The 27,527-nt window shown below is 43.3% G+C and overlaps 1 protein-coding gene across 1 annotated transcript; it reads right to left on the minus strand.

Annotated features, from left to right (window-relative positions):
- Window positions 1–3,269: 3,269 nt before the first annotated feature.
- kdelr3 (KDEL endoplasmic reticulum protein retention receptor 3) lies at window positions 3,270–17,222 on the minus strand. The gene is made up of 5 exons (XM_063017725.1): window positions 17,112–17,222; window positions 14,825–14,925; window positions 14,579–14,737; window positions 7,090–7,342; window positions 3,270–5,846 (listed from the first exon to the last, which is right to left on the minus strand). Exons 1-5 carry the CDS (start codon window positions 17,200–17,202, stop codon window positions 5,803–5,805), a joined length of 648 nt encoding a protein of 215 aa, XP_062873795.1. The 5' UTR covers window positions 17,203–17,222; the 3' UTR covers window positions 3,270–5,802.
- Between the last annotated feature and the right edge of the window lie 10,305 nt (window positions 17,223–27,527).

Below are 27,527 nucleotides of genomic sequence, written 5' to 3' on the forward strand. Positions count from 1 at the left end.
TCTTAACTGGACTTCCCAAAAAGACCATTAAACAGTTACAGCTCATTCAGAACGCTGCTGCTAGAGTTAGTTACACTGTGCTACACTGGCTTCCGGTTAGTTACAGAATAGAATTTAAAGTGCTGCTACTGGTCTATAAATCACTGAATGTGTTCGGCCCAGAATACATCTCAGAAATGTTTAGAGAATATAAACCCAGTAGATCTCTTAGATCCATGGACTCAGGTCAGCTAGTCCAAACTAAACATGGTGAAGCAGCATTTAGCTGTTGGGCTGCATAGAACTGGAACAGACTGCCAGGAGATATTAGATGTTCCTCAAATGTAGAAATGTTTAAATCCAGGTTAAAAACTTTTCTTTTTTCTTGTGCCTATAATTGAGCTCGAAATTTTTGCTATCACCCTATTTCTTTTAGTTTTTCATGCTCTTAATAATTCTTCTTATAGAGTAGTGTACATTCTAAATTGTACTGAGACTGTAGCCTAGTTGTTTGTTTGTAGCCATTAGCTAAATAACTTTTTATATATGTATGTTTTAAACGTTAATCTTTTGCGCGTAGTTGATATAGAGTGTTATTTTGTCTATCGTAAAAAAGCGCTTGTGTTTAAGGTTGTTTACTAACGTAAATCCGTGCTTGTGAAAACTTCTGCTACCGGCATCCGAACGAAGCCGGTTTTAGTTTGTTTTGTAATTCAGTGCATAAACATTTTATTCATCCAGAATTAAAACCGCTTTCTGTCCACACGAAGCGCGTTTGTGTTTGTTTGTTTTTGTATTTTAGCGCTTAAACATATTTGCTTTGTGGAGAGTTAAAGCCGTTTTCTGTTCGTAGGAACCGCGTTCTGTTTATTTGTTTTGTACACCAGCACATAAACACCGTTTTCCTTTAGAATTACAGCCGGTTTTGTCGGAAACAAAGCGCGTTTGTGTTTGTTTGTTTTTGTACTTCAAGCGCTTAAACACCTTTGTTTTGTGGGGAGTTAAAACCGTTTTCTGTCTGTAGGAACCGCGTTCTGTTTATTTGTTTTGTACATGAGCGCATAAACACCGTTTCCTTTAGAATTACAGCCGTTTTATCCGAACGAAGCGCGTTTGTGTTGTTTGGTTGTTGGTTTTTGTATTTCAGCTCATCATCGCCTCTTTCGTCCGGAATTAAAGCCGTTTTTCTGTGACTACCAGCAGAAGCGCCGGTGAAACCAACATAAACATCAACTCCAACATAAACATCAACTTCAACTCATCTTCTAAAGCTAAGTACTGTTACTATGGCCCCAGCAGGAGCTTTATTTCCCTGTTCCGAGTGCAACATGTTCAGTTATTCCTTCTCTGTGTTTAGTGATAACTTTACATGTGATAAGTGTAGATTAGTTGTTAGTCTGACGGAGAAGATCTCAGTGTTAGAAGGGCGCATTCGGGCGTTAGAACAGACTACTACTAGTGAGTGTTTAGATTCAGCTGTAGCAGTCCCGAATGCCAGCAGTTCAGGTACAGAACCCCAGACTCCGGCATTAGAGCCCTCACAGTGGGGCGACTGGGTGACGTCTCGGCGACATAGTCGTAGGGAAAAGCACCGACCATCTCAGTTGCACGTGTCCAACAGGTTTTCCCCACTCAGTGAGCCACCCGCTGAGAAGCCTGTTAATGTAAGTGCTCTGGTTATAGAAGATTCTCAGCTCCGACACGTGCGTATTGCGACCCCCATAGAGACACCAGCGACCATAGTCACTTGTATTCCGGGGGCCAGGGCGCCTGACATCAGAGCAAACCTGAAAGTGCTGGCTAATGCTAATCGTAGATTTTCGAAGATTGTTATCCACGTCGGCACTTATGATGTTCGTTTACGGCAGTCTGAGGTTACTAAGAGTAATGTTAAAGAGGTGTGTGAGTTAGCTAGGTCGATGTCTGAGGCAGTAGTGTGCTCTGGCCCCTTACCGATTCGACCCAGTGGTGAAACCTACAGCAGGTTGTTGTCGCTGAACCGCTGGATGTCTAAATGATGTCCTAGATCTCAGGAATGTTTTAATGCTTTTAATTAACTTTTTTTTTTTTTCCTTATGTAAAGCACTTTGAATTGCCACTGTGTATGAAAGGTGCTATACAAATAAACTTGCCTTGCCTTGCCTAGATGTTAAGTGGTTCTAGGTGTTACAGGTCTGTCCAGTTTGTCCAGTTGCTTGGTCTGTGTAATTTAAAGGTGCCCCCCTCCCACACACACCCTTAAACTACAGTTGCCTGTTGCTATTAACTGCCAGTGGTCTTCTATGGATGTAGCATGACTGTTTGTTTAAGAGGGTGCATCCCAATCTGCTATTTTTCAACAGTCGAAAAGATTGTGTAATGCCCCCCCACCCCCAAACTGTACCTGTGAGGTCACAGTGTCTTTATCAAGCTGCCTTTTTTACTGACACATTATAATCTATGTTCTTTTACTGAATGATACATACTGTACATCGTGATGTAACTGGTCCATTTGGTTTCAGTTTTCTCTTCCATTTATATTTTCAGAATTTATATGTACTTTTATCCAAAGCAATTTACAGTACTGTCTGAGCAATTAGGGCTTAAGGGCCTTGCTAAAGGTCCCAAAAGTGGGAACCTGGCAGTATTGGGGCTTGAACCAGTCACCTTTCGATTACTAGTCCTGTACCTTAACCACTAGGCTACACCTGCCTTTCAATAAATGATTTTAAGAAAAGATAAGTGCTGAAATAAGTACAGCTTTTCACTTTATGTAAATAATAGCTGTTGACAGTTCCACCTAAATTCTGGGTTAGGCTGATGATCTGATACAGGAGTTAAAGAGTATAGTACCCGACTATGGTTAGAAGGTTGCTAGTTCAATTCCCACTACCAACCCTGAATAGTCTGAACAGTCTTCAGTCATAACTGTAAGTCGCTTTGGATTAAATTGTTTTCTAATTTTATTTCAAGGGACCCACATTTTGTCCGTGATTTTTACCGTGACCCAGACAACACAAACAACGCATCAAAACGAATCACAAAACAAAATATACCTAATTAATAAAACGGTGGCAATCTGGTCACACTGTGGTTTACAAGATGTAACGTAAAGCCTCCACAAGGGGGGGGATCATGTTCAAGTTTCTTTCTTGTTTATGTGCCTGTTATAATTTGTTAGTTTAATTACTTATTTTTGGCTCGTGACCCACCCATACATGTAAGAACTCTGCATGCTGGAGCTTCATGAAGCTGGAAGTGAAGTCTTGTAGGTGCTGGTAGAAAAACAGGTGAACACTAACACACTCATGTTAAATCACTGCACATTAGATGCAGGAACTTTGGTCCTTTATTAATGAAACAGTCTCATTTTACAAAACACTGGACAAAATACAGGTCAGAAAAACTGATGCCCTCATTCCATTTCAGATTAAAAACAGACTGATTTAAAAAGGTGAACAGTTTATGGATCACTGTTATAACACTGACATCTGTAAACATACACTACATGGACAATAGTATTTGGACACAGCTTCTAATGTCGGAATTCATGTGTTTTAGCCACAACAGATTTATATAAAAAATGATAGTCTTCTGACTTTGCAGCAACAGTTTAGGGAAGGTTCTTTCCTGTTCCAGCATGAGCAGGCTCTATAAAGAAACTCCAGTGTCCTGCACAGAGCCCTGACCTCAACCACACCCAGTCATATTCTGACTGAAAGAGCACAAATTCCCATACACAGACACACTTCAAAGTCTTGTGAGAAGCCTGTTATAGCCTAAACGATCACACAGAGGTCACTCTATCTTGTCATTTTTTAAATTGGACGTCCCAACAAGCTCATGGTCAGGCGTCCAAATACTTTGGGACATTTAGTGCAGTTGTAGCCTAGCAGTGGCGGGGCTTGAACCAGCGACCTTTTGATCTAGTTGACCTTTTCTAGTCCAGTACCTTAACTAGGCTTCAACTGGCCAACTAGTAAGCAAAAGTTCTCTGGTTCAAACCCCACCACTCCCAAGTTGCCACTGTTGGGCCCTTGAGCAAGGCTCTAAACCTTAAATTGCTTGGTCTACATAGATGTCTCGAACACTAGGGCAGCACGGTGGCTAAGTGGGTAGCACTGTCGCCTCACAACAAGAAGGTCCTGGGTTCGATCCCCAGGTGGGGCGGTCCGGGTCCTTTCTGTGCAGAGTTTGCATGTTCTCCCCTCCCACAGTCCAAAAAACATGCCACCAGGCTAATTGGAAACACTGAATTGTCCTATAGGTACCTGGCCGCTAGATGCACAAACCAGTGCATTGTAGTGCTGGTCCCAAGCCCGGATAAAATAGGGAGGGTCGTATCAGGCAGGGCATCCGGCGTAAAAATTGTGCCAAATCGCCGAGAGCCGACCCCGCAACCGAGCGGGACAAAGGCCAAGGAAAAGAAGAACACTAATCAGACGTTATAAAACGGATAGTTCCGGTCCTAAAATCTGATTGGCTGAGCCGCGTTCGAAGCCGTTGTAAAATCCCCGATAAACGCACACCTAGGACCATCTCACATCATTCCATATTAATACGCCACTGAATAGAGAAAGTCAATGTTATGTTCGCCCTCATGTTGCCTAGCAACACTGTTAATCGAACTACCTGGCGTCGCGGAAGAATGCTTTATTGTAAGTTTATACACAATAAATACATTTATGAATTAAACATTGTTGTATTTATTGTATTTCATGTTGACCGCCGTTTTATAAAAGCAATAAGCCACTCGAGACCGTGCGTTACTGTTATGACTTTAGCACGGGGAAAGAAGTTACTGCTATGATTTTAGCACGGGGAACGTCATGAAGACGCACGGCCTCTCGTGGCTTATTGCTTTATTTAACACTAATTCAGCGCTATTTTAAACACTGTTAATACGCCCGGCTGATCACATCAATCTAAAAAATATGGATTAATTATTAATGGAATACAAACAGTTGTTCGTGTGCTCAGGACAACCCTCCGCATTAATATAGAGTCGCCTCCACGTCCCTCATAACCGGCTTGGCTGACAGTAGATGTTCCAATGCATCCAACAGATGTTAAATAGGGGCGGCATGACGTCTCGGTGGGTATCACTGTCGCCTCACAGCAAGTCCTGGGTTCGAATCCCTGGTGGATCGGTCTGGGTCCTTACTGTGTGGAGTTGCATGTTCTGCCCGTGTCTGTGTGGGTTAATTGGAGATTGCCCTAGGTATGAGTGTGTGTTTGCCCTTTGATGAACTGGCAATCTGGGGTGTAAATCAGGCCCACAGCGACCCTGACCAGGATAAAGCGGTAATAAAACAGACAGTGAATGAATAAGGTGCAGCAGGGCTGGAACAAGGAAAGGCCCTTCCCCAAACTAATCATTGAGCTTACAGGGTTGATTTTATAGACTTGTTATCAATGGGTGTGGCTAAAACTGCTGCTCTTGATGATAGAAAGTGTGTCCACATATTTTTGAACTTTTGAACATGGAGTGATGGATAAAATGCTGTTTAAAGCTCTATTACACACACACACGCACGCACACACACACACACGCACGCACGCACACACACACACACACACACACACACACACACACACACACACACACACACACACACACACACACACACTAAAAGGAAGACAGAATCTGATTGAGTAATTGATATAAAAGTCGTTGGAGTATAAAATCACTGATCTATAAATCATTCCTCTGAACAATAAGGCACATGGATACGGGCTGTAGATCTGCACTGGGAGTCGGAGTCGCTGTGAACCAGCCAGAGTGTGTGGGCGGAGACATGTCGCTATGGAGACGGGGAGAGGAGGCGGGGCCGTGCTGGTTCCTCACACTGGCATTGGCAGAGACATTTTCCCGCTTCCTCTTAGCACTGACGGAGAGAGCGAAAGGATTAGCATTAGCTTGCTGGGAAAAAAGAGCAGCGTTTCTGTTTTAGATGAGGTAGCATTAGCGTTTCAGGTGAATTAGCATTAGCATTTATCAATGGGATTGGGTGAATTAGCATTCATTTGGATGAAGTAGCTTTACCATTTTTAGATGAGGTAGTATTAGCGTTTCAGGTGAATTAGCATTAGCATTTATCAATGTGGTAGCCTAAAAATCCTACAATTAGCATTACTGTTTAACAAGAAGGTAGCTTCACCATTTTTTAGACAATGTAGCAATAAAATCTGTAGTAAATTAGCATTAATGTTTTGGATAAAATAGCATTAGCATTTTTAGATGATGTAGCAATACAGTCTGTGGTAAATTAGCATTAATGTTTTGAATAATGTAGCATTAGCATTTTTAGATAAAGTAGCAATAAAATCTGTGGTAAACTAGCATTAATGTTTCGGATAATGTAGCATTAGCATTTTTAGGTAAAGTAGCAATAAATCTGTGCTAAATTAACATTAATGTTTTGGATAATGTAGCATTAGCATTTTTAGGTAAAGTAGCAATAAATCTGTGCTAAATTAACATTAATGTATTGGATAATGTAGCATTAGCATTTTTAGATGATGTAGCAATACAACCTGTGGGAAATTAGCATTAATGTTTTGAATAATGTAGCATTAGCATTTTTAGATAAAGTAGCAATAAAATCTGTGGTAAACTAGCATTAACGTTTCGGGATAATTTAGCATTAGCATTTTTAGATGATGTAGCAATACAATTTGTGGTAAATTAGCATGAATCTTTCAAATAAAGTATCATTAGCATTTCTGAATGATGTAGCAATACAATCTGTGCTAAATTAACATTAATGGATAATAAATAAAGTAGTATTAGCATTTTTGAATAAGGTAGCAAACAAATTTGTGGTAAATTAGCATTAATGTTTTGGATAATGTAGCATTAGCATTTTTTATTAATGTAGCAATACAATCTGAGGTACATTAGCATTAATGTTTCGGATAAAGTAGCATTAGCATTTTTCGATGGGATTGGGTGAATTAGTATTCATTTAGATGAAGTAGCTTTACCATTGTTAGATGATGTAGCAATACAATCTGTAGTACATTAGCATTAATGGTATGGTTAAATTAGCATTATCATTAAGATAAGGTAACAGTAAAATCGAGTGAATTAGCATTAGCATTTTGAATGAAAATCCAGCTGCTGCTCACCTCTGGTGAAGTAAAGGTAGAAGAAGTCGCAGTAGAAGATGGTCTGCACGACTCCAGACACCACAGCGATCTGGTCGAAGAAGCTCTCGGTGTGGTAGCGCCACACCCAGTTACCCAGGTAGAGGGTGCGGTACAGTCCCAGGAAGAACAGGTAGTGTGTGGTGATGGATTCAGCCTCGCCCGTCTTTGTGATCATAAACAGCTGCGGCAGGATGGCCACGGCTTCCAGGTAGATGGAAAATGTCCACAAGATCTGCACACACAGTATCAACAGTTAAATAATACTCTCACCATCCTGAGAAACTCCTTCTATCACCATCCTGAGAACCTTCTCCCACCATCCTGAGAACCACAAGCTCCTACTCTCACCATCCTGAGAACCTCCTACTCTCACCATCCTAAGAACCACAACCTCCTTCTTCTACCATCCTGAGAACCACAACCTCCTTCTTTTACCACCCTGAGAACCACAACCTCCTTCTTCTACCATCCTGAGAACCACAACCTCCTTCTTCTATCATCCTGAGAACCACAACCTCCTTCTTCTACCACCCTGAAAACCACAACCTCCTTCTTCTACCATCCTGAGAAACTCCTTCTCTCACCATCCTGAGAACCTCCTTCTCCCACCATCCTGAGAACCACAACCTCCTTCTATCACCATCCTGAGAACCTCCTTCTCCCACCATACTGAGAACCTCCTTCTCACACCATCCTGAGAACCACAAGCTCCTACTCTCACCATCCTGAGAACCTCCTACTCTCACCATCCTGAGAACCACAACCTCCTTCTTATACCACCCTGAGAACCACAACCTCCTTCTTCTACCATCCTGAGAACCACAACCTCCTTCCTCTACCACCCTGAGAACCACAACCTCCTTCTTCTACCATCCTGAGAACCACAACCTCCTTCTTCTATCATCCTGAGAACCACAACCTCCTTCTTCTACCATCCTAAAAACCCCAACCTCCTTCTTCTACCATCCTGAGAACCACAATTCTTAATTCTACTGTTCTAGGACCTACAAGCTAATGCTTCTACATTTGCCATCCTTCTTAATACCAGCTTCTACCCCTTCTAGTTTTTAAGTTGTAGCTTATTCTACTGGGATTTACAAGCTTCTACCCTCACTCTACTGAGAGCCACAAGTTCTACCCCTACTATCCTGGGATTCACAAGCTTCTACCCTCACTCTACTGAGAGCCACAAGTTCTACCCCTACTATCCTGGGATTCACAAGCTTCTACCCTCACTCTACTGAGAGCCACAAGTTCTACCCCTACTATCCTGGGATTCACAAGCTTCTCCTTTTACTCTACTGAGAGCCACAAGTTCTACCCCTACTATCCTGGGATTCACAAGCTTCTACCCCTACTCTACTGAGAGCCACAAGTTCTACCCCTACTATCCTGGGATTCACAAGCTTCTACCCCTACTCTACTGAGAGCCACAAGTTCTACCCCTACTATCCTGGGATTCACAAGCTTCTACCCTTACTCTACCGAGAGCCACAAGCTTCTACCCTTACTCTACTGGGATTTACAAGCTTCTACCCTCACTCTACTGAGAGCCACAAGCTTCTACCCTTACTCTACTGAGAGCCACAAGCTTCTACCCTTACTCTACTGAGAGCCACAAGTTCTACCCCTACTATCCTGGGATTCACAAGCTTCTACCCTTACTCTACTGGGATTTACAAGCTTCTACCCTCACTCTACTGAGAGCCACAAGTTCTACCCCTACTATCCTGGGATTCACAAGCTTCTACCCTTACTCTACTGAGAGCCACAAGTTCTACCCCTACTATCCTGGGATTCACAAGCTTCTACCCCTACTCTACTGAGAGCCACAAGTTCTACCCCTACTATCCTGGGATTCACAAGCTTCTACCCTCACTCTACTGAGAGACACAAGTTCTACCCCTACTATCCTGGGATTCACAAGCTTCTACCCTCACTCTACTGAGAGACACAAGTTCTACCCCTACTATCCTGGGATTCACAAGCTTCTACCCTCACTCTACTGAGAGCCACAAGTTCTACCCCTACTATCCTGGGATTCACAAGCTTCTACCCTTACTCTACTGAGAGCCACAAGCTTCTACCCTTACTCTACTGAGAGCCCCAAGCTTCTACCCCTACTATCCTGGGATTCACAAGCTTCTACCCTTACTCTACTGAGAGCCACAAGCTTCTACCCCTACTATCCTGGGATTCACAAGCTTCTACCCCTACTCTACTGAGAGCCACAAGTTCTACCATACTATCCTGGGATTCACAAGCTTCTACCCTTACTCTACCGAGAGCCACAAGCTTCTACCCTTACTTTACTGAGAGCCACAAGCTTCTACCCTCACTCTACTGAGAGCCACAAGTTCTACCCCTACTATCCTGGGATTCACAAGCTTCTACCCCTACTCTACTGAGAGCCACAATTTCTACCCCTACTATCCTGGGATTCACAAGCTTCTACCCTCACTCTACTGAGAGCCACAAGTTCTACCCCTACTATCCTGGGATTCACAAGCTTCTACCCCTACTCTACTGAGAGCCACAAGTTCTACTCCTACTATCCTGGGATTCACAAGCTTCTACCCTTACTCAACTGAGAGCCACAAGCTTCTACCCCTACTATCCTGGGATTCACAAGCTTCTACCCTCACTCTACTGAGAGCCACAAGTTCTACCCCTACTATCCTGGGATTCACAAGCTTCTACCCTTACTCTACCGAGAGCCACAAGCTTCTACCCTTACTCTACTGAGAGACACAAGCTTCTACCCTTACTCTACTGAGAGCCACAAGTTTTACCCCTACTATCCTGGGATTCACAAGCTTCTACCCTCACTCTACTGAGAGCCACAAGTTCTACCCCTACTATCCTGGGATTCACAAGCTTCTACCCCTACTCTACTGAGAGCCACAAGTTCTACCCCTACTATCCTGGGATTCACAAGCTTCTACCCTTACTCTACTGAGAGCCACAAGCTTCTACCCTTACTCTACTGAGAGCCCCAAGCTTCTACCCCTACTATCCTGGGATTCACAAGCTTCTACCCCTACTCTACTGAGAGCCACAAGTTCTACCCCTACTATCCTGGGATTCACAAGCTTCTACCCTTACTCAACTGAGAGCCACAAGCTTCTACCCCTACTATCCTGGGATTCACAAGCTTCTACCCTAACTCTACTGAGAGCCACAAGCTTCTACCCCTACTATCCTGGGATTCACAAGCTTCTACCCCTACTCTACTGAGAGCCACAAGTTCTACCCCTACTATCCTGGGATTCACAAGCTTCTACCCTCACTCTACTGAGAGCCACAAGTTCTACCCCTACTATCCTGGGATTCACAAGCTTCTACCCCTACTCTACTGAGAGCCACAAGTTCTACCCCTACTATCCTGGGATTCACAAGCTTCTACCCTTACTCTACTGAGAGCCACAAGCTTCTACCCTTACTCTACTGAGAGCCCCAAGCTTCTACCCCTACTATCCTGGGATTCACAAGCTTCTACCCCTACTCTACTGAGAGCCACAAGTTCTACCCCTACTATCCTGGGATTCACAAGCTTCTACCCTTACTCAACTGAGAGCCACAAGCTTCTACCCCTACTATCCTGGGATTCACAAGCTTCTACCCTAACTCTACTGAGAGCCACAAGCTTCTACCCCTACTATCCTGGGATTCACAAGCTTCTCCTTTTACTCTACTGAGAGCCACAAGTTCTACCCCTACTATCCTGGGATTCACAAGCTTCTCCCCTTACTCTACTGAGAGCCACAAGTTCTACCCCTACTATCCTGGGATTCACAAGCTTCTACCCCTACTCTACTGAGAGCCACAAGTTCTACCCCTACTATCCTGGGATTCACAAGCTTCTACCCCTACTCTACTGAGAGCCACAAGTTCTACCCCTACTATCCTGGGATTCACAAGCTTCTACCCTTACTCTACCGAGAGCCACAAGCTTCTACCCTTACTCTACTGGGATTTACAAGCTTCTACCCTCACTCTACTGAGAGCCACAAGCTTCTACCCTTACTCTACTGAGAGCCACAAGCTTCTACCCTTACTCTACTGAGAGCCACAAGTTCTACCCCTACTATCCTGGGATTCACAAGCTTCTACCCTTACTCTACTGGGATTTACAAGCTTCTACCCTCACTCTACTGAGAGCCACAAGTTCTACCCCTACTATCCTGGGATTCACAAGCTTCTACCCTTACTCTACTGAGAGCCACAAGTTCTACCCCTACTATCCTGGGATTCACAAGCTTCTACCCCTACTCTACTGAGAGCCACAAGTTCTACCCCTACTATCCTGGGATTCACAAGCTTCTACCCTCACTCTACTGAGAGACACAAGTTCTACCCCTACTATCCTGGGATTCACAAGCTTCTACCCTCACTCTACTGAGAGACACAAGTTCTACCCCTACTATCCTGGGATTCACAAGCTTCTACCCTCACTCTACTGAGAGCCACAAGTTCTACCCCTACTATCCTGGGATTCACAAGCTTCTACCCTTACTCTACTGAGAGCCACAAGCTTCTACCCTTACTCTACTGAGAGCCCCAAGCTTCTACCCCTACTATCCTGGGATTCACAAGCTTCTACCCTTACTCTACTGAGAGCCACAAGCTTCTACCCCTACTATCCTGGGATTCACAAGCTTCTACCCCTACTCTACTGAGAGCCACAAGTTCTACCATACTATCCTGGGATTCACAAGCTTCTACCCTTACTCTACCGAGAGCCACAAGCTTCTACCCTTACTTTACTGAGAGCCACAAGCTTCTACCCTCACTCTACTGAGAGCCACAAGTTCTACCCCTACTATCCTGGGATTCACAAGCTTCTACCCCTACTCTACTGAGAGCCACAATTTCTACCCCTACTATCCTGGGATTCACAAGCTTCTACCCTCACTCTACTGAGAGCCACAAGTTCTACCCCTACTATCCTGGGATTCACAAGCTTCTACCCCTACTCTACTGAGAGCCACAAGTTCTACTCCTACTATCCTGGGATTCACAAGCTTCTACCCTTACTCAACTGAGAGCCACAAGCTTCTACCCCTACTATCCTGGGATTCACAAGCTTCTACCCTCACTCTACTGAGAGCCACAAGTTCTACCCCTACTATCCTGGGATTCACAAGCTTCTACCCTTACTCTACCGAGAGCCACAAGCTTCTACCCTCACTCTACTGAGAGCCCCAAGCTTCTACCCTTACTCTACAGAGAGCCACAAGCTTCTACCCTTACTCTACTGAGAGACACAAGCTTCTACCCCTACTATTCTGAGATTTCCAAGCTGCTTCTACCCCTACTATCCTGAGATTTCCAAGCTTCTACCCCTACTATCCTGAGATTTCCAAGCTGCTTCTACCCCTACTATCCTGAGATTTCCAAGCTTCTACCCCTGCTATCCTGAGATTCACAAGCTTCGACCCTTATTACCCTAAGATTTCCAAGCTTCTACCCCTAATATTCTGGGATTCACAAGCTTCTACCCCTATTATCCAGAGATCAACAATCTTTTACCCCTACTGTCCCAAGAGCCACATGCCTCCACCCCCACCCTACTAAAAGCCACAAGCTTCTACCCCTACTCTACTGAGATTCACAAGCAGGTCTACCCCTACTATCCTAAGATTTCCAAGCTTCTACCCATACTCTACTGAGATTTTAAAGCTTCTATCCCTACTATCCTGAGATTTTAAAGCTTCTACCCCTACTATCCTAAGATTTTAAAGCTTCTACCCCTACTATCCTGAGATTCACAAGCTGCTTTTACCCTTATTATCCTGAGATTCATAAGCTTCTACCCCTATCCTGAGATTTCCAAGCTTCTACCCCTACTTTCCTGAGATTCATAAGTTTCCAAGCCTCTCCTTTTATTATCCAGAGAATTCCAAGTTTCTAGCCTCAATTTACAGATATTCACAAGCATCTTCTACTCCTACTATCCTGAGATTTCCAAGCTTCTACCTTTACCATCCGTCAATAATTTCCTTCGGGATAAATAAAGTATCTATCTATCTAACTATCTATCTATCTATCTAGAGTGACAAGTTTCTACCCCTAATATCCCGAGATCTACCCCTACTGTTTGACATTAATCTTGAACTGATGAATCTTGTGTAACCAGTAACTACCGGTCCTTTCATGAATGTAACCAAAGTGTGTAAAACATGACGTTAAAATCCTAATAAATAAATAAATCATTTTTATTTTGTGAACTTTTCAATAAACATTTGTTATGGTTGTTATTTATTTGTAGAACACTGCAATCTGTATTTAATTCTCTAACTGGATAATTACATACCATTACTTCACCTACTCAACCAGTCTGCTCTAGACAACATACCACAGAGGGTGCAGTTTGGAATCCAACCAGAAAAATCACCTGAGAACAGTGTCTACCCATCATAATCATGGATGTCGAAATCAAGGAGGATCGTTTATGGTTCTTATGGTTCAATCTGACAGTTCAGATAAATGTTCTTTTAGAAAAAGGTGATACCTGACACCTACAGACTGTTTGTACAGCTGATCCTGGAACCCGGGGACATTGGTAGCCTAGTGGGTGGAGCTTTGGTCTATCAGTCTGAAGACTGATCAAATCCAGGCTCTGCTATACAGTCACTGTTGGGCCTTTGAGCAAGGCGCTAACCTCACTCTGTTCCAGGGGGGCCATACAATGGCTGACCCTGCGCTCTGACCCCAACTTCCAAGCAAACTGAGATATGTGTAGATGTATAGATGACAAATAAAGGCGTTCTTCTTATTCTTCTGAAGGGAATCTGTACAGAGCTTATTAGACTTTCCCATTGAAACTACCTAAAACGCCAACTAACAAAACACAGAACTACACAAGAACTACTAACACCCTAACCATCTAGAACCCAGTAGCAACAGCTTAGCATAACCCTACCTTACATCTAAAATACTTTAGAAAAGACCCAACAACACCCTTGCAACCACCTGGAACACTATAGCAAAACATCTGAAATACATATAAAACACCTAACGACACCCTTGCAACCACCTGGAACTCTATAACAAAACATCTGAAATACATATAAAACACCTAACCACACCCTTGCAACCACCTGGAACTCTGTAGCAAAACAACTGAAATACATGTTGACACCCTTGCAACCACCTGGAACTCTATAACAAAACATCTATAATACATATAAAACACCTAACCACACCCTTGCAACCACCTGGAACTCTGAAACAAAACCCTAGCAACCATTTAGTAACACCCTACGTATCAATATAGCAGATTCTGCCTTAGACATTGAGCACAGAAAAGTCGCCACATGTGGTCAGTCATAATCACTTTATATAGGCCAGGATATGGAAGCTGCTCATCATACCACACATAGGGTGAATGTTTGATATATGGTGCATTTTAGACTGTGTGTGTGTGTGTGTGTGTGTGTGTGTGTGTGTATGTGTGTGTGTTTACCTCCAGGGGAGTGAAGGAGTAGTTCTCCAGGAAAGACAGTCCAGCCACAGGGACCAACAGGAACTCCACCCGGAAGGAGTCGTTCTCACTGTCATACGAGTTCCTGAAGCGGACGTAAATCAGATAAACAGTAGCATAGGCCAGCACCAGGAACACCAGCTGAAAGGGGCGGGGCCAAGGAGAAAGGGTGGTTAACATCAGACATATATGACACTGTGTGTGTGTGTGTGTAGGTGTGTGTGTTACCTTCATGACCGTGTTGTAGATGGAGATGTAGGAGGTGAACAGGTCCAGATATCTGGTGGTGAAGACCAGCGCGAACAGAACCTGCGATTTCCCTGAAATACCTACAAACACACACAACCGCCTTGCGGCTCAGTTTAAAGAAGCCAATCCACCCGCTGCATGTTTCTAAACCCCACTCTTGTTTAGGTCTTGCCAATCAGTTTAAGGAGAAGGTTTGTATCCAAGATCACTCTGGACAGTGGTAGCCTAGTGGGTAGAGCTTTGGTCTATCAATCGGAAGACTGTTGGTTCAAACACTGTTGGGCCCTTGAGCAAGGCCCTTAACCTTGTCTGCACCAGGGGCGCCGTACAATCGCCGATCCTGTGCTCTGACCCCAGTACACAGGCTGCTGGAACCAAAAGGGGACGCTACACGGACAAAAGTATTGGGACACCCACTTCAAATTATGGAATTCATGTGCAGTAAATTATATAGTTATATTCAGGAAATTATGTGCTTCTGACTTTGCAGCAACAGTTTAGGGAAGGTCCTTTCCTGTTCCAGCATGACTGTCCTGCACAGAGTCCTGACCTTGGCCTTACTCAACAGCTTTGGGATAAACCAGAACACCAAGTGATCAATCAGTGCCCAGTCGTACAAATACTGAATGGGCACAAATTCCCACAGACACAGATGTACTTCAAAGTCTTGTGAGAATCCTTATAGCTGAAAAGATCACATTGAGGTCACTCATTTGTACTGGTCCACTTATATTTGTGTTTTTGTAAATGATTTTTGTACATTGCTAATGGAGTAGAACTGACCACAATAGCAACCATTTTGCAACACCCTAGAAACTACCTGGAACAGAACTATAATAACTGCCAAGCAAGAACTGGTAACACCCTAGCAACATTTTAGTAACCACCACGATTCTAGTACCAACTGTCTTGCAAAACCCCGCCTCACATCTGAAATATCTTAGAAAACACTTCCCAACACTTTAGCAACATTTCAGTAACCACCTAGATCCCAGAACAGGGTTTTTAAAACTTTTTTTAAGCAACCCACATTTTGTCCAGAACTTTTTATTTGACCCAGGTAACACAAACGATGCATCTTGCTCTTTCTGCTGGTTTACAAGACGTAACATTAAGCCTTCACAAGGCGGCATTTGTGTACAAGTTTAATTGTTATCATTTTTCTCTGTGAAACACCTTCTAACACCCTAGCCACCACCTAGAACACCATAGCAACTGCTTAGTAACACCTTGCCCAACAACTGAAATACATTTACATTTTCGGCATTTAGCAGACGCCTTTATCCAAAGCGCTTGCATTACAGTTACAGTATGAGCAACCTAGGGTTAAGGGCCTTGCTCAATGGCCCAACAGCAGCAACCCAGCAGTGGTGGGGCTTGAACCAGCAACCTTTAGATTACTAGTCCTGTGCCTTAACCACTAGGCTACGGCTTGCCCTATACAATATAAAACTTAACGACACCCTTGCAACCACCTGGAATGCAAATTCTGCATTTTTGTTAGACATTATTAGCCCTACATAGGGCACTGAAACGTATGCAGATGGTCACAGACACATTTCCCACAGACAGACTCCAAGTTCTTGTGGAAAGCCTCTAGATGGAGTTGAGACTGTTATAGCTGCGGAAACATTAAATCCATTGGTTTGGAATGAGATGCCCCAACAAGCTAATGGTCAGGTTTCAGCCTAACAGCACAGTTCTGGCCTAGTGGTTAAGGTACTGGACTACATTTACATTTTCAGCATTTAGCAGACGCCTTTATCCAAAGCGACTTACAGTACATTTACAGTATGCAATCTGAGCAATTGAGGGTCAAGGGCCTTGCTCAAGGGCCCAACAGCAGCGGTGAGGCTTGAACCATCAACCTTTTGATTACTAGTCCAGTACCCAAACCACTAGGCTACGGCCTGACTAGTAATAAGAAGGTCACTGGTTCAAGCCCCATCACTGCCAGGTTGCGGCTGTTGGGCCCTTTGAGCAAGGCCCTTGACCCTCAATTGCTCAGACTGTATCTTGTCACACTTTAGGGCATAAAGTCACTATAAATATTCTGGAAGGGACACCCCGCCCCCCCCCTCCCTCCTGCACCCCTGTTTCCTGCACCCCTGTTTCCTGCACCCCTGTATTACCTGGACACGTTTAACATTTGGGACACAGCCTATTTAACCAGTGTCATGTAAATCCAAGTAAAAAAAATGGCTGTATTCCATATATCTCGATATATTTGACACCGTGACGTGTCCAGGTGATCGGACCTGCTTACCTGAGCAGGACTTGGACCTCCAGATCTTCAGGAACAGGATGATGATGGCCAGCAGATGCGACACGTCACCGGCCAGACGGAACACGTTCATGTTTACACTGGATTCAACCGACGCACTAATCAAAGAGAAAATCGCTCGATATTCAATAATCGAAGCTGCCACCAGTCCCCAGATGATCTGCGCAGCTCGAGGGCGGATGATCCGGAGTGAACTTTGTGCAGGTTGTTGTCAGTAAGCAAAATAAAAACAATCTACAGAACTGCTGGGTTGTAGTTCGGCCGCGTGCACTAACCTAATATAAAACAATATAATAATAATAATAATAATAAATATATAATCTGGTTATAAACACACGCCGATTATAAACCAGTTACGCTACTGTGCACGACACTGCGGCTGTAAGGGTGCGCGTTCCCGTGCGCTTTCAGTCTGTTGGTGACGTGGCTGAAATCCCCCCTCCCTCCTCCTACCCCTCCTTCCCCCCCCCCCTCGCCCCGCCCACTCCTGCTGAGAGGAATTCCTCTCACAACTCGGATTTCTTAAAGAGACAGTACACCCACATTACAGCAGCCAGGTCCCGTTCATTCATTCATTCATTCATTTATTCATTAGCTTTATCGATTTTTGTAAATATACAGCACATACAACACATTAAAAAACTTATATTCTGTCATGAATATTAGTAGCTTTGGATAAAAGCATCTGCTGAATGTCCAATATGTAAGTAAAGTATGGTGGTGGGAGCATCATGATATAAAGCTGCTTCTGTACTGGAGCGATACACGTCACTGAAGAAAACTAAATCTGCTCACCCCCTCCTGCCCAGCAGAGGGAGGCAGAGCTGCTTTTTTTCTCTATGTCCGTGTTCAACATGCTGTATTTATGTTCTGCTATAAAGGCAGAATTGAAAGTGCATTTCCTGTAGTCTTGGGTATAATAATGGATTAATGTTTGAAATTCTGAATAATAATAATAAAGGTAACAATAATAAGAGTAATAATAATAATAAAGGTCAAATCATAAAAATATCAAATATATGCACTATATTGCCAAGGGCATTCACTCACCCATCCAAATCATTGAATTTAGGTGTTACAATCACTTCCATGGCCACAGGTGTATAAAACCAATCACCTAGTCATGCAGACAGCTTCTAAAATCATTAATGAAAGAATGGGTCACTCTCAGAAGCTCAGTGAATTCCAGCGTGGTACCGTGATGCCACCTGTACAACAAGTCCAGTCGTGACATTTCCTCGCTACTAAATATTCCACAGTCGACTGTCAGTGTTATTATAACAAAGTGGAAACGATTGGCCAACTGAGTCGATCACTACAGACCTCCAAACTTCAAGCTTCTCCGTCTGGCAATCAGATCGACGAGTCTGGGTTTGGTGGTTGCCAGGAGAACGGTACTCGTCTGACTGAATTGTGCCGAGTATAAAGTGTGGTGGAGGGGGGATTATGGTGTGGGGGTGTTTTTCAGGAGTCGGGCTCGGCCCCTTAGTTCCAGTGAAAGGAACTCTTAATGCTTCAGCATACCAAGAGATTTCGGACAATTTCATGCTCCCAACTTTGTGAGAACAGTTTGGGGATGGCCCCTTCCTGTTCCAACATGACTGCACACCAGTGCACAAAGCACAAGCTCCATAAAGACGTGGATGAGCGAGTTTAGTGTGGAAGAACTTGACTGGCCTGCACAGAGTCCTGACCTCAACCTGATAGAACACCTTTGGTATGAATTAGAGCAGAGACTACGAGCCAGGCCAAACTCTCTCCTACACCCTCAAGTATAGCAGGAGTATTCAGCAGAGCCCTTCATGCTTTCTGCAAAGATTAATGTAGTTAGTAAATAGACAAAACCTTTGTCTTCCTGTGTGAATAAAATCAGAAGAAACCAGGTCAGAGGCAATCAAATCTGCAACAGTGGTCGGAAAAGGGACAAGCCAGGAACCTCTGACAGGTTGTTGGGACGCCATGATTCACTGATACCAGAGAACATGAAGTTTGTGGTTTTTGATCTGGACCAACAGAAGATCTACTGTAGATCAAACTGTAAATCATTGTACAACCCCAAATCAAAAACAGTTGGGACAGTATGGAAAATGCAAATAAAATAAAAACACAGAGTTTCTTACATTTACTTTGACTTTTATTTGATGTCAGACAGGATGAACCTGAGATATTTCATGTTTTATCTGCTCAACTTCATTTCATTTATTAATAAACATCCATTCCTGCATTTCAGGCCTGCAACACATTCCGAAAAAGTTGGGACGGGGGCAATTTAGGGCTAGAAATGAGGTGATGTCAACAGGTGATTGTAATCATGATTTGGTACAAAATCAGCATGCAGGAAAGCAGGGCCGGCGCTAGGGGGGGGCTGAGGGGGGCATTGCCCCCCCAAATTGTGTCTTTGCCCCCCCAAGCACAATGCAAGCAACGGCTATTTTTAAAATTATCTCTGAACCAATCACAAAAATGCATTTTGTTTTACAGTGTGAAGATATTTCCTTGCTTATTCCTGATTGGCTCTTTGAGTCATATAAAAATCGGCAGACTGCCCCAAACAGTTCAGTTCGGCAGTATATGTTCTGTTAGTGTGAGCGAGAGGCAGGTATACTGGTAAACACTTTTTTTTTTACAGAATTAGTATTCTTTTGTTTTCTTTATATTTTAATTTCCCAATAATATAAATATTCTCACTCATTCCTATTTCCACGTTTGAATATTCTCAGTCTGTGTGTAGGTACATTTGTCAGCTTTGACTTAAATTTGTATTAAAGCCTTTCAAGAAATAGAGTTGTTCTATTAGTAATGGCAATTTAATTAAGGGGGCGTATTAAAATGAAATACAATTAGATAATCTTTTTTCTCCATTTACATAATCAACATGTATTTTTTAATCATTGGGTTTTAAGTTTAAGTTCGAAAACATGCATTTTTATTTCTTTACCTCATACATCACTTTAAGCCAGTATCAATAGCTTGGCTGTCATCATTCATGCACAAATCAAGCCTTGAATATATTTCTGGCTTCAAAAACATGACTATCAACATGCCCCCTCATTAGGTTTTACTGCCCCCCCAAGCAAAGCAGTCCAGAACCGGGGCTGCAGGAAAGGCTGAGAGTCTCTGAAGAGTAAAGATGATCAGAGGATCCAGTTTGTCCACAAATGTGTGAGAAAATGATTGAAATGTTTAAAAACAATGAACCTCAAAGAAAGATTGGAAGGGATTTGCATATTTCTCCCTCCACAGTGCAGAATATCATTAAACCATTCAAGGAATCAGGAGGAATTTCAGTGTGTAAAGGCAAAGAACGCAAGCTTAAGCTGATCTTCCATCCCTTAGACGGCACTGCATCAAGAACCACCACTCAACAATAGCTGATATAACCAGTGTAAAAATAACCATAAAGTGGTAAATGCTTTACTGTTCTAACTTGTTTTGGAATGTGTTGCAGGCCTGAAATGCAGGAATGGATGTTTATTAATAAATGAAATGAAGTTGAGAAGATAAAACATGAAATATCTCAGGTTCATCCTGTCTGACATCAAATAAAAGTCAGTCAATGTAAGAAATTCTGTTTTTATATTACTTGCATTTTCCATACTGTCCCAACTTTTTCTGATTCTGGTGATGTGAAAGAGTTTAACACTTATGTGTATGGAGCTGTGTAGTCACAGGTCAGTCAGAGTGCCCATGCTACTGTCCATCATCATAAGCATCTACAACAGGCACACAGGCACTGGAACTGGGCATTAGAGCAACAGAAGAAGCTGGACCGGTCAAACAAATCCTGTTTTCTCAAAGACTGAATGACATGCAAGGTTTGACCGAATGCTTAGAGGCCCCATGTGATCACTTTGTCCTTAACTCGTCACACAGACAGCAAATATCCAACGTCAACAAACTAACTACATCAGTTGTTCACTAAACACTGACCTTTCTATAACAGCTACAGGAAGATTTTTGGAACATATCAATCAGCGATATGTAATAAAGGTGCAACAATATTGGTGGTTATGAAGAAAAAATGTAAACAGTATATATACTGTACACAGTCGAGTCACATTATTATGAGCACCAGCTAAAATCCATTAAATAGACGGGCTGGGAGTGAATCAATAAGGTCCTGGTAGGTCGTCAGAGGTATCTGGAGCCACTGACTTCAGTGCATCCCACAGCTGCTGAAGGGGGCGTGAGGGAGAATCCATAGAGCCAACACAACCATTGAGGTGGTCCTACAGATGCTCAATTGGGTTAAAGTCTGAGGAATAATGGGGTAGGGGCCAGGGTAGTACTTGGTAATCTTGGTCATACTCTTCCAAACAATGTGGGACATTTGTCTTGCTGGAAGATCCCATCCACCCCAGAGAAGATAATTAGCATGTATGGGTGTGTGGGATCTGCAAGGAAGGATTCATACCCAAATTAGTTGAGGGTGCCTTTCTCATGGATGCACGTGCCCAGAGAATGCCACGAACACATCCCCCAGATTATAACTCTGCAACAGTCGTCGAGAGTAGAAAGTGGGCATAATAATGTGTATAACATTTATTGATAATGTTGTGCACTGCTCCACAGTGACACATCTGGTGGGGTCTGGCCTTACCAACCCGTATTGTAGAGACATGTCTGGTGGTACCATAAACACATGGCTTGATGAGTTTGGTGTAGAGGAACTCCAGTGGTCTGCACCAAGCCCTGACCTCAACCTCATTAAACATCTTGGTCATCTTGGTCAACATCAGTGCAATTTCAACACAAACTGAAATATTTTGTTGATATGGCTTCTATAAGAGTGTTCATGGGAATATATGGAGCTAAATGCTTAAATGCTTGTTTCTCCTCACTGTTTCTCTTTCTGATTCGCCGGTCTTGGCTGCCGTCCTGTCAGTGGGATTCTCCTGATTGGACCGAAGTTGGCATCGTACCCGGCGTACCGCTCTACATTCAGCCGCCTCTCCTGCTGTCTCTCGACCCACCTACGCTCCTGCAGTGGCTTTCACTTGTCATAAATGTGGATTTTCACTCCCACCCACCCGCCGAGCCGAGGACCGAGCAGGATCGGCTCTACCCTATAATTTACACTCACATTTACTTCGGTTTCCATGGCAACCTATTTATTTCAGGCCGTTATTCGTCCATCGTACAAAAATAAAAGTTATATTAGTGGTTATATCATGAAGACATGGGACAAGTGAGTGTGGCGAGTCCTGATTTGTTGTGTGTTTCTGAAGCGTGAGTGTGTGAGTGTGTGTGTATAGAGGACAGAGTTATATAAACATCCAGCTATAGTTAGAGTCCCTCAGGCAACACAGACACAGAGACCGAGAGACGCATTGATGCTCGTGTTGGGGGCTAATACATTCTGACACGGACACACAGCCCGTGTGTGTGTGTATGTGTGTGTGTTAAACTCGAGAGTACATGAACCATGATTAATACACACAAATCCTCCACCACACATTAAACCTGCAGTCACAGTGGAAGTCACCGATTGCCCCTCAGTTTGGTTCCCGACCACCAGACCGTGTCCCGGTCCCAAGTCGTGAGTAGTTCGGTCCTGGGTGCGAGGTTGTGGTTTGGGTTTGAGCATCAGCAGTGATTGCAGTTGTAGCCTAGTCGCTGGTTCAAGCCCCACCACCACTAGGTTCACCACCAGGATGCCACTGTTGGGCCCTTGAGCAAGGCCCTTAACTCTCAATTGCTTGAGTTGTATTCAGTCACTGTTGTAAGTCGCTTTGGGATAAAAGCGTCTGCTAAATGCCATGAATGTAAATATAAACAAACACCCAGGAACAAGTTCTTTTGTTGGACAGGGTCCTTACATTCATCTATTTCTTGGACAGTTGAACACAAATCATTCATACATCTTTTTTATACACTATATGGACAGTGTTGGGACACCCTTTGCATGGGATACACACGAGGGATCTTTAAAAAGGTTCCACACTTTAATATTTTGGTTATAAGCGGTGAGGGTGGGAGGAGTATAATTGGTCGTGTCTGAGAGACTGAGAGATGCTTATAGTCCGGATTTAGCTCCATCTGATTTCTCAAAGAAGCTTTAAGGGGAAGAAGATTTTCATGTGATGATGATGTGAAAGCAGCGCTGCATCAGTGGCTGCGAGCTCAACCGAATGCTGATGGCATTTAAAAGTTGGTACGAGGCTGAAAAAATGCATCAGAAGGTGACAATTTACAAAAGTGATGGAGTTTGTTTTTAAGATTTTTAATAAATAGAGTTAAAAAAAAAAGGACAGAAATGTCTTGAAGAACCCTCATATTTAAAATAGGGAAAAAATCTATATATATGTTAGCTAACTAATGACCCTCAATCATACACTATATTGCCAAAAGTATTTGCTTGTCTGTTTTCACACACATATCAGGGGTGTGTTTATGGGAATTTTGACCATTCTTCCAGAAGCACATTTGTGAGGTCAGACACTGATGTTGGATGAGAAAGCCTGGCTCTCAGTCTCCGCTCTAATTCATCCCAAAGATGTTCTATTGGGTTGAGGTCAGGACTCTGTGCAGGCCAGTCAAGTTCTTCCATACCAAACTCGCTCATCCATGTCTTTATGGATGTTGTGCTTTGTGCACTGGTGTGCAGTCATGTTGGAACAGGAAGGGGCCATCCCCAAACTGTTCCCTCAAAGTTGGAAGCATGAACTTGTCCAAAATCTCTTGGTCTGCTGAAGCATTAGGAGTTCCTTTCACTGGAACCCCACACCAAATGCAGTCAGACAAGTACCGTTCTCCTGCCAACCGCCAAACCCAGACTCGTCCATCGGATTGCCAGACGGAGAAGCGTGATTCGTCACTCCAGAGAACACGTCTCCACTGCTCTAGAGTCCAGTGGCGGGGTGCTTTACACCACTGCATCCGACGCTTTGCATTGCGCTTGGTGATGTAAGGCTTGGATGCAGCTGCTCGGCCATGGAAACCCATTCCATGAAGCTCTACACACTGTTCTTGAGCTAATCTGAAGGTTACATGAAGTTTGGAGGTCTGTAGCGATTGACTCTGCAGAAAGTTGGTGACCTCTGCGCACTATGTGCCTCAGCATCCGCTGACCTGCTCTGTAATTTTACGTGGCTACCACTTTGTGGCTGAGTTGCTGTCATTCCCAATCGCTTCCACTTTGTTATAATAGCACTGACAGTCGACTGTGGAATATTTAGCATTGAGGAAATTTCATGACTGGACTTGTTGCACAGATGGCATCCTATCACAGTACCACACTGGAATTCACTGAGCTCTTGAGAGCGACCCATTATTTCACTAATGTGTGTAGAAGCAGTCTGCATGTCTAGGTGCTTGGTTTTATACACATGTGGCCATGGAAGTGATTTGAACACCTGAATTCAATGATTTGGATGGGTGAGTGAATACTTTTGACAATACAGTATAGTGTATCTATGCCTCTCCCGTACAGGATTCATGGAGTTTTCTCTTATCTGATTTGTGTCTGTAGTGCTGAAAGAAGGAACATCAGGACAGTTTGAATTGAGATTGTACTTAACTACAGACGGAGCTGTAGCTAGTGTAGCTAGTGCTAATAAAGTTGGTAAAGATTTGAGGGACCCATAGCTTGACCAGGTGTACAAATTCATGTATTGGACCATGGTGCCATAAAGAGGGGTTAATTAAAAATTAAGTCAACCTTAACACATTCACATGATGTTGTTGAGGACTGGTGCATCCCTACTGTCCAGTACTGTCCAGTTCATCTCTTGATCTGCACTCTCCACCTTTCTAAAGCTCTGATAATGAACGGTAGCCACTGAACAGTTCAGGCTATGGATAATTGCTTATCGCTGTTGCTCTATTTGCCCCGGAGCACAAATTCTCGATTTGACCCATCACTGACGTCAGAGTGCCAGCTCTGGGTGGCACCATCCAATAGGAGACCACCGGTGCCCATGGGTGAGTCTGGTCCTAATGGGAACGAATCTCGAATATGAGAAGACGGTTTATATAAGCTGCAGAATCAGCGCGGTTTACTTCTGCAACTTTAGCAAGTGTTAGCGTTCGCGCTCTCTCTCGCTGGCCTGCTCTCTCTCTATTTCTCGCTCTTTCTCAGGAGCCCTCGCTCGCCCCCACGCCTCAGACTCAGACGTGTTATTCTAGGGCAGGAGTTTTGTATGTGTGTATTATACCAGTGTGTAGCTGGAGATTACTCCAGTACAGACTTCCCTGGGTGGATCAGAGGATTACCGAACACACCGCGTAATAAAACCTTACATTTATACACGGCCTGATGAGCCGGCGTGTATAATTGAGTTAAAGATGGATTTATCTTTTTAAAAAGGGAAAAAAACCCTAAGAACAATTACGAGAGCAGAAACGAAGCTCTACAGACGTCAGGTGAGAGTTTTATTTTTGATTTGTGTGCATGTTAACTTCCAGAAAGTTTTAGCGTATGAAAGTGTTCATCAGTAAGGCTGGACCCATATTTACACTTTATTATTTTCATGTTGATTCACATGAGTAGGTTGATCCAAAAATGCTGACAAATATGTGGCACATTTTCTTAGATTTGGATGTTTTTCTTCAGCTAGTAGGTTCCAAAATTGTCCAGCATAGGTGCTTGACTTCATATGAATGTCAGATTTTAGGGTTAAAATCTTTCTTCCATATATGAACAAATCAGTCGTCTTTGCAGTGTTCTTGCCCGAATCGAAGTGTTTTTGGTTTCTCTGTGCTTGGTTGTGCTCTCATCTTCACAAACAGTGCAGGTTACAAAAGGAAAAATGCAAATTGGTGCAAACTGGCTACTGAGAAATGAAAACTTTCTAGATTAACGATGCTTTAGGTGGACTGAGGCGTAGCTATGAGAACAAACAGCAAATTAAAGAAACAGTGTCGCCATTTCATGTCAATCACGTTGACCTGTTTGAATGCAGCGCGATCTAGCAGCGAGCACTGTGTGATCGACTGGTAGATCACAATCGACGTATTGGGCACCCCTGCTCTATAAGATCTTTTCATTCAGAAACGGCCACTTTTTTGAGAAGGCTTTTCACAAGAATGTGGGAATTTGTGCCCTTTCAGTCAAAAAATGACTTTGTATAGCATGGCGAGGCACTGATTGATCAGCTGACGTTCCAGTTCATCCCAGAGCTGTTGAGTGGTGTTGAGGTCAGGACCACTCAACAGCAGCTTTTCTTCATGTCTTTAAAGAGTTTGCTAACTGTTGCTGCAAAGTCGAAAGCATAAATTCCCTTTATAGAATTGATTTATTACACCTGTTAGCGATGGGTGTCCATATAGTGTATAAAATATGTGCTAAATGAGATGTGTGTCCAATTGTCCAAGAAACAGATACCAGTAGTCTGTCTGATGAATGTATGGACACTAAAAAAAGTTCTATTTACTGGATATTTATTTATCTTGGGGAAATGTATCCTGAATGCCTTGCTCAAGGGCCCAACAGTGGCATCCTAGTGGTGAACCAACAACCTGCTGATCACTAGTTCAGTACCTAAAGTGCTGAGCTACCACGTCCTAATTTAAATTAAAATGTTAATAATTTAAATGTTGTTTTGCTTCTTGTTTCTTGGTCCTGGAGATAAAGAGGTTCTGAAGCAGTGCTATGTATAGCAGGACTCTCCTGGGGGAGCAGAAAAGCTACTGGTTCGATTTAACATGAATTAATTTGAGCCAAACGTTATAAATAATCTCAGATTTTAAAACGTATGATTCACAGAAGCACATCCATGAGTGTGTTTGCTAGAATCCAGTTACGGTGATGGATTCATTTTGTAGCCTGTAGGTAAAGGAAAGATCTGATCCAACTAGAAAACTAACAATCGGGACATGAAAGTGCAGCAATGCTAAATGCTAAAATGTGGATTTAAAGTTTTTTGCAGACGCTAGGACTTAAAAACTGGTACTTGTAGCACAATTTTGGAAACCATTAACTCATGTGGACTATCTATCGACCTGATACACTAAACCTTAAGCACATTCTCTGCCTTACTATTTAGCAACCTCTTAAGACCCAAGGTTTGATTTTTATATGTTTCTTATTCATTATCTAGTACTTTTGCGAGCACTGGATGACAGACAAAAGAGTCTGCTAATGCCTAGTTCACACTACACGATTTTTTCAGAGCGGCTCGCCGACTAAAGTAAAATATCTAGCATCTTAAATATCTGTACCTATCGCCGACTCAAAAACCTGTAGTGTGAAAGTCGTAGCGAGCAGATTGCGAGTGGCAGCAAGTGCTATGTCAAACTACAGCCAAACAGCCAATGAGAACGCAGGATATGAGGGGGTGGGGGTGAGGGGAAACCCAGGGGAGGAGTGTAAAATCGTGGTACTGGGGCATCATATAGTTTCTATCAGAATACATCGGCACACATGAGTTTTACAGTATTTGTGACCTAATCGTCCAT

The sequence above is a fragment of the Trichomycterus rosablanca genome, chromosome 2 (assembly GCF_030014385.1).
Source record: "Trichomycterus rosablanca isolate fTriRos1 chromosome 2, fTriRos1.hap1, whole genome shotgun sequence".
NCBI classification, from domain to species: Eukaryota; Metazoa; Chordata; class Actinopteri; order Siluriformes; family Trichomycteridae; genus Trichomycterus; species Trichomycterus rosablanca.

Bases quoted from the DNA above. Each gene is read 5' to 3' on its own strand.
- kdelr3 (XM_063017725.1), bottom strand. From the start codon at position 17,202: ATGAACGTGTTCCGTCTGGCCGGTGACGTGTCGCATCTGCTGGCCATC. The intron at 14,926-17,111 runs GTAAGCAGGTCC...GTGTGTTTGTAG, and splicing joins GAGGTCCAAGTCCTGCTCAG to GTATTTCAGGGAAATCGCAG. The intron at 5,847-7,089 runs GTGAGCAGCAGC...TCTCTCCGTCAG, and splicing joins CTACCTTTACTTCACCAGAG to TGCTAAGAGGAAGCGGGAAA.